This window comes from Trachypithecus francoisi, unplaced genomic scaffold, assembly GCF_009764315.1.
Source record: "Trachypithecus francoisi isolate TF-2019V2 unplaced genomic scaffold, Tfra_2.0 Lachesis_group12, whole genome shotgun sequence".
NCBI classification, from domain to species: Eukaryota; Metazoa; Chordata; class Mammalia; order Primates; family Cercopithecidae; genus Trachypithecus; species Trachypithecus francoisi.
In genome coordinates, this window is record NW_022681457.1 from 55177709 (window position 1) to 55189729 (window position 12021).

At 37.6% G+C, this 12021-nt stretch overlaps 2 protein-coding genes across 2 annotated transcripts in view; one reads left to right on the top strand and one right to left on the bottom strand.

The window, feature by feature from the left end:
• LOC117093717 (zinc finger protein 429-like) overlaps positions 1–12021 on the top strand; it is a 412022-nt gene that overhangs the window by 295540 nt on the left and 104461 nt on the right.
• Positions 11615–12021, bottom strand: part of LOC117093722 (zinc finger protein 100-like) — a 346302-nt gene continuing 345895 nt past the window's right edge. Inside the window, 1 exon segment of the mRNA XM_033229241.1 lies at positions 11615–12021. Coding sequence (XP_033085132.1) covers positions 11815–12021 — 207 coding nt within the window. The 3' untranslated portion in view covers positions 11615–11814.

Consider the following 12021-nt stretch of genomic DNA (forward strand, 5'->3'; position numbering starts at 1 on the left):
GTGAAACCCTGTCTCTACTAAAAATATGAACAACAACAACAACAACAACCAAAAAAAAATCAGCCAGGTGTAGTGGTAGGCACCTGTAATCCCAGCTACTTGGGAGGCTGAGGCAGGATAATTGCTTGAACCTGGAAGGCAGAGGTTGCAGTGAGCCAACATTGTGCCACTGCACTCCAGCCTGGGCAACAGAGTGAGACTCTGTCTCAAAAAAAAAAACAACCAAAAAAAGCCAACTTTCTCATCAAAATGTACAAAGTACCATGTGAAATGAAACGGCATTAAGACAACAATGAGAAAACTGAAGCTATAACACAGAAAATAGCTGGGATATGCTTAATAAATACAGACAAATCTGAAGATAATTAAGAAATAAAAGGTGCAGAACTTCTCTTTAAATTCAGCAAGATTCAGCATTGCAGCCTAGAAAATATGTCCTCTCCACATAAATAATCAATTTGAATTCTTCACCACTGATGTTTTCCATCTCTGACTTGAAGTTACAAACCAACTTTAGCAGGAATACTTATGGCTTACTATGGAGCATCTGTTACAAGGCAAGAACTGTCATGTATGTTTGCTACATTTATTTTTATTTTTTATTTTTTTCTGAGATGGAGTCACCCACACTGAAGGGCAGTGGCTCCATCTCAGCTCACTGCAACCTCCGCCTCCCAGTTCACGCCATTCTCTGGCCTCAACCTCCCGAGTAACTGGGAATACAGGCGCCCGCTGCCACGCCCCGCTAATTTTCTGTATTTTTTAGTAGAGATAGGGTTTCACCGTGTTAGCCAGGATGGTCTCCATCTCCTGACCTCGTGATCCGCCGGCCTCGGCCTCCCAAAGTGCTGGGATTAGAGGTGTTAGCCACCGTGCCCGGCCTGCTACATTTAAATATAAAAACATCCTCATGACTTGTAAAGCTTCCCTAGTACTTATCTGAACAAATTGACTCAATAAATGAATTTATTTATGTCAATTATAAAAAGTGAAAAGAAAAATAACTAACGGGCTACAGAGTTCTCCAACTAAAAACAAAATGGAGGTTCTAACTAAATAAAATGTTAGAACCTGGAAGGCAGAGGTTGCAGTGAGCCAACATTGTGCCACTGCACTCCAGCCTGGGCAACAGAGTGAGACTCTGTCTCAAAAAAAAAAACAAAAAAAAAGAAGCCAACTTTCTCATCAAAATGTACAAAGTACCATGTGAAATGAAATGGCATTAAGACAACAATGAGAAAACTGAAGCCATAACACAGAAAATAGCTGGGATATACTTAATAAATACAGACAAATACACTAATTGTGGAATTATATTTAAAAATTTTGTATGATGTACTGAATTTTATAAAATTATTCTTAGAAACACAGACCAGCTCACATAATGAATACTTCATCAACTATAAAAAAATATATATAGAAAAGATACAAAATAATTAGGGGTCTATCAAGAGTACCAGACAAGTATAAACAAAATTTGCATGGGGAGATTCAGAACTAAAAGCCATAGATTGTACAGTAATAAATTCAATACAAAGCAGAGAATACATTTGCTTTCAGCATTTTTAAGGTTTTTAGTTTTCTAGTAGTCATCTTGTTAAAATGATTTGCCTTGTTCAATATTGTTTTCTTTTGAAAATAGTTATAAATTCATACTTACACAAACTCACTCCATAATTTTCTTACACCTAAGGTTTATCTTTAGACTAACATATATTTAACTCTATGTAAATCAAAACTAAATGTCTGCATGTGTTTGCAGGCAGACAGGAAACATGCTCAAAAAATAAATATCAGAAAACTTTAAAAATATTTATTCAGGACCCAGAAATGTATGGATTTTATTTATACTTCTACATAACTTTTATTATGACTATAAAAATACCCCTGTAATCAATAACAATTTAATTGTACATTTTTAAATAACTAGAAGTATACAATTGGATTGTTTGTTATACGAAGGATAAACGCTAAGCCGGGCACAGTGGCTCACACCTGTAATCCCAGCACTTTGGGAGGCTGAGGCAGGCAGATAACGAGGTCAGGAGTTCGAGACCAGCCTGACCAACATGGTGAAACCCTGTCTCTACTAAAAATACAAAAATGAGCTGGGCATGGTGGCACAAACCTGTAATCCCAGCTACTCGGGAGGCTGAGGGAGAATAATTTGAGCCCAGGAGGCGGAGTTTGCAGTGAGCTGAGATTGTGCCACTGCACTCCAGCCTGGGGGGCAGAGTGAGACTCCGTCTACAAAAAAAAAAAAAAAAAAATACTAGAGGGGATGGATACCTCATTTACCCTGATGTGATTATTATATACTGTATTCTTGTATCAAAATATGCCATAATTGCATGAATACATACTCATATTAGGTACCGCAAATAATTAAGAAAAATAAATTTAAATAAAATAAATTTGTCTGGGCACAGTGGGCTCATGCCTATAATCCCAGCACTTTGGGAGGCCGAGACAGGCGGATCATTTGAGGTCAGGAGTTTGAGACCAGCTTGACCTGCAGAGTGAAACCCTGTCTCTATTAAAATACAAAAATTAGCTGGGTGTGGTGCCAGGTGCCTGTAATCCCAGCTACTTGGGAGACTGAGGCAGAAGAATTGCTTGAACCCAGGAGGTGAGGTTGCAGTGAGCCAAGATCGCGCCACTGCACTCCAGCCTGGGTGACAGAGCAAGACTTCCTCTCAAAAAAAATAAAATAAAATAGAAACAAAAATTTAATTTACAAAAATAGTATTGTTTAACTTATTTGCCATCAAAGCCACTGGCAAAGGAGATTACTAGAGACGTTAATCCATTGTTACCAAATAGTATATTGTTACCATATTTTACGTACAACCTTGAGTAAGGTGGAATTAACGTTTGTGGCATAACACGTCATTGAATGCACAATAGTATTTAACATGTTAAAAATGTTGAATATATTAACATCACATATAATCTGAAATTTTCAAAATATAATGCATTTTATATAAAAGTATAATTAGTACAATATACTAAATTTTAATTTATTTATGAAATTAAAAGTTTTCTTCTCATAATGCAGAAGAATATTACTCTGAACACCTAACTCACACATTACTCAATATTATAAGTTAACCACAAAGGTCTCTTTACTTAGATTTTCATCATGCATCTTACATTTTAATGTCCTTACTTTTTCATAACAAAGTTTATAAATAATGCTCACCTAATAAAAAAGAATCTCTCATATCTTTGATGCAGCAACAATTGATCACATGCTTTCACATGTAAATAGGAATGAAGAAACAGCAGGACATAATTTGAGAGTTGGATTACATCATTATTCACTTTTCAAAAAATCTGTTTTCAAAAAGTTAAGCATACTTTGAATGTAATTATAACTGCAAAAAAAAAAACTTCTTTTAAACTTATATACAAATAATTTTTCTACTAACTTTAGTTTTAGATTATTTTCTATAACCAGCACTCTGATTTAGTATAATATCTGAAGCATCAGTGCCTTACATGTTTCTACTATAAATTATCTGATATTTGCCTAGACTTAATTCTGGATTAAAATTTCTTTAAATTTTTACTGCATCTGAGGGAAGAGAGAGAGACCCTCTCATATTGTTTTATACTCAGTACCTGTTTTAAGAAAAAAAACAAAGTAAGTAAAACCAAAAAGACAGGCAGCCTGGTGCCAGGCCCAAAACCAGGCCTAGGCCTGCCTGGCCTAAACCCAGTAGTTAAAAATCAACTCATAACTTAAAAACCGATGTTATTCATAGATTCCAGACATTGTATAGAAGAACACTGTGAAACTCCCTTCCCTGTTCTGTTTCTATCAGTGCATGAAACCTGTCACATATCCCCTAGATTGCTCAATCAATCACGACCCTTTCATGTGAAATCTTTAGTGTCGTGAGCCCTTAAAAGGGACAGAAAGTGTGCACTCGAGGAGCTCAGATTTTAAGGCAGTAGCTTACCGATGCTCCCAGCTGAATAAAGCCCTTCCTTCTATAACTCTGTGTCTGAGAGGTTTTGTCTGTGGCTCGTCCTGCTACATTTCTTGGTTCCCTGACCAGGAAGCAAGGTGACTGACGGACGGATGACCGAGGCAGCCCCTTAGGTGGCTTAGGCCTGCGCTGTAGAGCATCCCTGTGAGGGACTCTGGCCAGCCTGAGTGACGGGATCCAAAGAGCGCTCCCAGGTAGGCAATTGCCCCAGAGGAACGTCTCACCACAGCAGCGCGTAGCAGGACCCCCGCGGAGGATTAACACAGTGGCTGAACACCAGGAAGGAACTGGCACTAGGAGTACGGACATTTGAAACTTGGTAAGACTAGTCTTTGGAACTTACCCACTCCATCTGAGTGGAAGCATGACCTGATCACTCACAGTGTGCCTGTATGGTACTTTGGTTTTTGTTTTTGACTTGACTTGGATTGCTTGATACTTTGGTTTTGGTTTTGACCTGGCTTAGGTTTCTGGATACTCTGATTTTGGTTTGGTGTAAACTGCAGAAGTGTGTGTGTGCCCTTTTTACCTGTTTTTTGTTCTGTGGTGTGTGTGTGGTGTCAGCATGGTGTTTTGTCTTGAAGAAGCATGGGTCAGGCACAAATAACCCCAACCCACTAGCAACTATGTTGAAAAATTTCAAAAAAGGAAAAAAGAAAGGGGGAGGCAAATTTTATATTTAAAAAGTTATATGGTAAATTCTTGTCCTGAAATAAATTAACCAGTTGTTTGAAAAAAAAAAGTTATAAAAAAATTTTATGCAAAAAAGTTGTGTAATTTAAAAGTAATAAGGCCTCCTAAGTACTACTGAAGAAACAGTTTATGTGCAAGGTGTATAAGAGAAGTAAAATACGGCTGGGCGCAGTGGCTCAAGCCTGTAATCCCAGCACTTTGGGAGGCCGAGACGGGCGGATCACAAGGTCAGGAGATTGAGACCATCCTGGCTAACACGGTGAAACCCCGTCTCTACTAAAAAATACAAAAAACTAGCTGGGCGAGGTGGCGGGCGCTTGTAGTCCCAGCTACTCGGGAGGCTGAGGCAGGAGAATGGCGTAAACCCGGGAGGCGGAGCTTGCAGTGAGCTGAGATCCAGCCACTGCACTCCAGCCAGAGAGACAGAGCGAGACTCCGTCTCAAAAAAAAAAAAAAAAAAAGAAAAGTAAAATACACCTTTGGTAAAAACATTATAAGGAGGCATAAGAATGTGGATTTACCTACATTAAAAGGTTAAAAAATTATTGTTTTGAAAGTTTAAGCAAGTTTTAAAACATTAATCATAAAGAAAATTCTGTGTGTAAACATATTAGCTAAAGTTAAAAAGGTATCATCCAGCTTTTCTGTGAACTGGACATTAAAGTAAAAATGCAACAGGTTTTTCTTAAAGCATCAACCTGCTCTTTAACAAAAATTATAAAAGGTTGAAAGAGTCTATAAAATCTTACCTTATGGTCAAACATGAAAAATTGGATATGTCTATAAGGTTTTATTAAAATTAAGTTTAACATTAATAACACACTAATATAGAGGTAAAATTTAGCTTATCTGGTATAAAAATCATACAAGAAGCATTATTAAATATACAATGGTGTTTAGCTTTCTTTGGTCCAAAAACTAATTAATAAAGATAGGTACTAAAGGAAACATTCATTTTACTAGAGGATCACAGAAGTTAAAGACTTAAAACAAAGTTTGGCAATTAAGACAACATACCAAGTTGTAAATGCCTGCTTGAAATGGATCAAATATTCTATCTGCACATTAAACAAAAGCAATTGTTATGCTTGTGCACATGGCAGGCCAGAGGCCCTGATTGTCCCCCTTCCACTAAGGTGGTCCTCCAGTCGACCAAGCCTGGGCTGCTTGGTAGCTCTTTTCCAGGATTCTACAGCCTGGAGTAATAAGTCACGCCAAGCTCTCTCTGCTATATCCCAAAGTCCCTGTGGGTCAGCCCCCAAGGGCCATCCAGCTTCTGTCTCCCAACACTAAGTTCGCTTCGTGTCTCATGGCAGGGAGGAGACTTAGCATTCTTTAGAGACCTGAAGGGATGCAGTGAGCTTAAGAATTTTCAAGAGCTAATCAGTCAGCCCTTGTTCATCCCTGAGCTGATGTGTGGTGGTATTGTGGTGGACCTTTACTGGGCACTCTGCCAAATAACTAGAGTGGCACTTGTGCTTTAGTCCATTTGGCTATCCCTTTCACCCTGGCATTTCATCAATTGGAAAAAGAAAATAATAAGACATCATAAAGTGAGAGAAGTCCCTTACAGGTCTTTCAACTCTCACATCTATTTAGATGCAATTGGAGCCCCATAAGGAATACCAGATCAATTTAAAGCTTGAAATCAAATAGTTACAGGATTTAAGTCAATATTTTGGTAGATGACAGTCAATGAAGATGTAGATTAAATAAACTACATCTATTACAACCAACAGCAATGAGCTTTTCATGAGTTAAAAAGAAAAACCCGTGTAGGCGCCAGTCGTGAGGCTACCTGACTGGACAAAACTCTTTACACTCTATGTGTCAAAAAGAGAAAAAATAGCAGTTGGAGTTTTCACCCAGACTGTAAGGCCCTGGCCAAGGCCAGTGGCCTCTCAAAACAAGTAGACAGGGTTTCCAAAGACTGGCCCCCATGTCCAAGGGCCCTGGCAGCAACAGCCCTGTTAGCACAAGAAGCAGATAAGCTAACTCTTACGCAAAACCTAAACATAAAGTCCCCCATGCTGTGGTAATTTTAATAAATACCAAAGGACACCATTAGCTAATGAATGCTAGACTAACTAGATACCAAAGCTTGCTCTGTGAAAATCCCCGCATAACCATTGAAGTTTGCAACACCCTAAACACTGCCACCTTGCTCCTGGTATCAGAGAGCCCAGTTAAACATAACTGGGTAAAAGTATTGAACTCAGTTTATTCTAGTGGGCACAACCTCCAAGACCATCCTTAAACATCAGTAGAGTGGGGGCTGTACATGGATGGGAGCAGCTTCACCAACCCCTGCAAAGTGACTCTGAAGAAAACGATAAGCCCTGCTCCAGTCACACCCGGAAGGTGAGTGGTCCACACACGGCTGAAACATGAGGAAACTCATCATGGGACTCATTTTCCTTAAAATTTGGATTTCTACAGTAAGGACTTCAACTGACCTTCCTCACACTGAGGGTTGTTCCCAGTATATACATCAAGTCACTGAGGTAGGACAAAAGACTGCTATGGTCCTATGATTTTATGGTTATTATAAGTGTACCAGGACTCTTAAACAAAACAAAATAAAACAAAACTTGTTTGTATAATGCTATTCTATCCAAGGCATGTAGCCCAGGAAATAACCAACCAACCTGATGTGCATTATGACCCATTTTAAGCCTCCCATGATCATAGTTTTTAAAATAAAATTAATGACTGGTCCTTTTCTAGGCAACACAAGTAATAGCTAGGACAGAAGAAAAGAAGGTCTCCAAGCATATAACCCTAAAATTTAATGCTTGTGCCACTATCAATAGCAATCAATATAAAATAAGATGCAGTTCTTTATATTAAAGAAAAGTTACACGGCAAAAAATAAGCATATCTGCCATAAATTAAGCTCATGTGCAAATGTGTGTAATTACTGGTCTTGTGTCATCTAGACTTTATAAAAAGGATGAAAAAGATCCTGTTTAGCTCCAAAAATGAGAAGGCAGCCCCTCCTGTATGAGTGGAAGCTGCAACCCCTTGAAATTAATAATTACAAATCCCTTAAACCCAAGGGAGAAAAAAAGGAGAACGCATATCTCTGGGCATCAATAGGAAAAGACTAGGTCCCACAGTAAATATCTTAGTAAAAGAAGAGGTTAGTAAACACTCTCCAAAACCAGTATTTCAGACTTTCTATGATGAACTAAATGTGCCAATATCAGAGACTCCAAGAAAAACCAGAAATTTGTTTTTGCAACTAGCCAAGCATGTAGCCCAGTCTCTAAACGTCACTTCATGTTATGTTTGTAGAAAAACTGTAATAGGAGATCAATGGCCATAAGAAGCCTGAGAATTAGTGCCTACAGACCCAGTTTCTGATGAATTCCCAGCCCAAAAGAATCACCCTGATCATCTCTAGGTTCTAAAAGTCTCCATTATTAGACAATATTGTATAGCTAGAAAAAAAAGAAAAAATTAACTCATTCTGTAAGATGACTTAGTTGTCTAGAAAAAAAAGAAAAAATTAACTCATTCTGTAAGATGACTTAGTTGTCTAGAAAAAAAAGAAAAAATTAACTCATTCTGTAAGATGACTTAGTTGTCTGGGACAAAAACTATATAATGGTACCGAAAAAAACAGTTACATGGTAGAGTTCCAATTATACTGAAAGAGATCCATTCAGTAAATTTTCAAGGTTGCAGACTGGGCCCACCCTGAATTCCACTGGGACTGAACTGCCCCCACCAGGTTACACTGGATACGTAGACATAGAGCGTATGCTGAACTGCCTGACCAGTGGACAGGTAGTTGTGTTATTGGCACTATTAAACCATCTTTCTTCCTATTGCCCATAAAAACAGGTGAACTCCTGAGCTTCCCTGTCTATGCTTCCTGTAAAAAACCAAGCATAGCCATAGGTGATTGAAAAGATAATAAATGACCTCCTAAAAAAATTATATAATACTATAGGCCTGCGACTTAAGACACAAGATGGTTCATGGGACACTGGGCCCCCATTTACATGCTCAACTAAATCATATGGTTGCAAGCTGTTTTAGAAATCATCACTAATAAAACCAGTCAAGCATTGACTATTCTGGACTGACAAGAAACTCAGATACAAAAAAAATGCTATCAAAATAGATAGGTTCTCAACTACTTGTTAGCAGCTGAAAGAGAGATCTATAAGAAATTTAACCTTACTAATTACTGTCTACACATAGATAATCAAAGGCAAGTAGTTAAAGACACAGTTAAAAATACAGCAAAACTGACACATGTGCCCATACCAGTGTAGCACAAACTCGACCCTGAAGCCATGTTTAAAAATTCATTCCCAGCACTAAAAGGATTTAAAACTCTTATAATAAAAGTTATAATAGTAATAAGAACCTGCTTACTGTTCCCTTGTTTACTGTCTGTACTTCTTCAAATGATAAAAAGCTTCATCGCTATCTTAGCTCACCAAAATGCTTCAGCACAAGTGCACTATGTAAATCACTATCAATCTATTATACAAAAAGACATAAGTAGCAAAAATAAGAGTGAGAACTCCCACTAATAAAAAGTGAGAGTCTCAAAAGGGGGGGAAATGAGGGAAGAGAGGAGACCCTCTCATATTGTTTATATTGTTTTATACTCAGTACCAGTTTTTTAAGGAAAAAAGGAAGCAAAACCAGAGGCAGGCAGCCTGGCGCCAGGCCTGAAACCAGGCCTGGGCCTACCTGCCTGGTCTAAACTCAGTAGTTAAAAATCAACTCATAACTTAAAAACTGATGTTACTCATAGATTCCAGACATTGTATAGAAGAACACTATGAAACTCCCTGCCCTATTCTGTTTCTATCATTGCATGAAACCCCTGTCATGTATATCCCCTAGATTGCTCAATCAATCATGACCCTTTCATGTGAAATCTTTAGTGTTGTGAGCCCTTAAAAGGGACAGAAATTGTGCACTCGGGGAGCTCAAACTTTAAGGCAGTAGCTTGCCAATGCTCCCAGCTGAAGAAAGCCCTTCCTTCTACAACTCGGTGTCTAAGAGGTTTTGTCTGCAGCTCGTCCTGCTACACATCTGCAAAAATGTTTTAGTATGAACTCTCTGGTATTTTCTAAGCTGTAGTTTTTGAAAAAGTATTTTTCCTAGTTAGAAGGAATGAATAAGACCTCATATTTGGTAGACAAACAGGGTGACTATAGTCATTGATAATTTAATTTCACATTTAAAAATAAGTAAGAGTATAATTGGATTGTTTGTAACACAAAGGATAAATACTTGAGGGAATGGAGACCCTATTTTCTGTGATATGATAACTTCACATTGCATGCCTGTATCAGGGTATCTCTTGTACTTCATTAATATATATACATGTACTATGTACCCACAAAAGTTTTTTAAAATACAAAAATTCAAGATCCAAAAAAAAAAAAAAAAAGAAACTGTATTGTGTTTATCAGAGAAAGAAACAAATTATTCCTCCTCTTCAGCTACTTCCCTCCCCTGCACACACACTTTTAACCAGTTTTAGGATTTTATTAATTAAATACTTTGCCACGTGAAAAAAAAAAGAAAAAGTATTTTTCCATATTTATTACATTTGCATGGTTTTTTTTTCAATATAAATTCCTTGATATTGAACAAAGTTTAAGCAATTGCTTCAGAGGTTTCCCCTAATACAAAATGTGTACAATAAGATCTGTGATACAAGCAAACATATTACAACCCTACTACAATCTTCTTCTTCACTTTAAAGTCTTTCATTTTCTTAAAGATATTTTGACAGTAGTTGCATGTATAATGTTTTTATTAAGTATGAACTCTCTGATGCTGAGTAAGTTGTAAGCATATATTAATGGCTTTTTCACAGTGTTTATATTTGTACAATTTTTCTCAAGTATAAATGCTTTCCTGTGAAATAAGGTGTGAGCGTTGGTTAAAAGTTTTGCAACACTGTTCACACACGTAGATGTTTTCTCCAGTATAACTTATCTTACCTACAATCAAGTGTGACAACCATTTAAAAGCTTTATCACATTCTTCACATTTCTAGGATTTCTCACCACTATGATTTCTTTTATGTTTAGAAAAGTTTGAGGTGTTTTCAAAAGCACTGTCACATCTTTCTGGTTTGTAGAATTTCTCTCCAGTATGAATTATCTTATATCTGTTAAGAATTGAGAACTTATTAAAGGCTTTGCCATATTCTTCACACTAACAGGGGTTCTCTGCAGTATGAATTTTTTTATGTTTAAAAAGAATTGAGGACTGGTTAAATGCTTTGCCACATTTTTCACATTTGTAGGGTTTCTCTCCAGTATGAATTCTGTCAACCATTATGGAAAACAGTATGGCAATTCCTCAAGGATCTAGAACTAGATGTACCATATGACCCAGCCATCCCACTACTGGGTATATACCCAAAGGATTATAAATTATTCTACTACAAAGACACATGCACACGTATGTTTATTGCGGCACTATTCACAATAGCAAAGACTTGGAATCAACCCAAATGTCCATCTGTGACAGACTGGATTAAGAAAATGTGGCACATATACACCATGGAATACTATGCAGCCATAAAAAAGGATGAGTTTGCGTCCTTTGTAGGGACATGGATGCAGCTGGAAACCATCATTCTTAGCAAACTATCACAAGAAGAGAAAACCAAACACCGCATGTTCTCACTCATAGGTGGGAACTGAACAATGAGATCACTTGGACTCGGGAAGGGGAACATCACACACTGGGGCCTATCATGGGGAGTGGGGAGGAGGGAGGGATTGCATTGGGGAGTTATAAATGATGAATTGATGGGTGCTGACGAGTTGATGGGTGCAGCACACCAACATGGCATAGGTATACATATGTAACAAACCTGCACGTTGTGCACATGTACCCTAGAACTTAAAGTATAATAAAAAAAAAAAAAAAAGAGTTGAGGAGTGGTTAAAGGCTTTGCCACAATCTTCACATTTGTAGGGCTTCTCTCCAGTATGAGTTATCTTATGTGCAGTCAGTTGTGAGGACCAGTTAAAGTCTTTGCCACATTCTTCACATTTGCAGGGTTTCTCTCCAGTATGATTTTTTTTTATGTTTAGTAAGAGCTGAGGACCAGTTAAAGGTTTTACCACAATCTTCACATTTGTAGGGTTTCTCTCCAGTATGATTTTTTTTTATGTTTAGTAAGAGCTGAGGACCAGTTAAAGGTTTTGCCACAATCTTCACATTTGTAGGGCTTCTCTCCAGTATGAATTATCTTATGTGCATTCAGTTGTGAGGACCAGTTAAAGGCTTTGCCACATTCTTCACATTTGCAGGGTTTCTCTCCAGTATGATTTTTTTT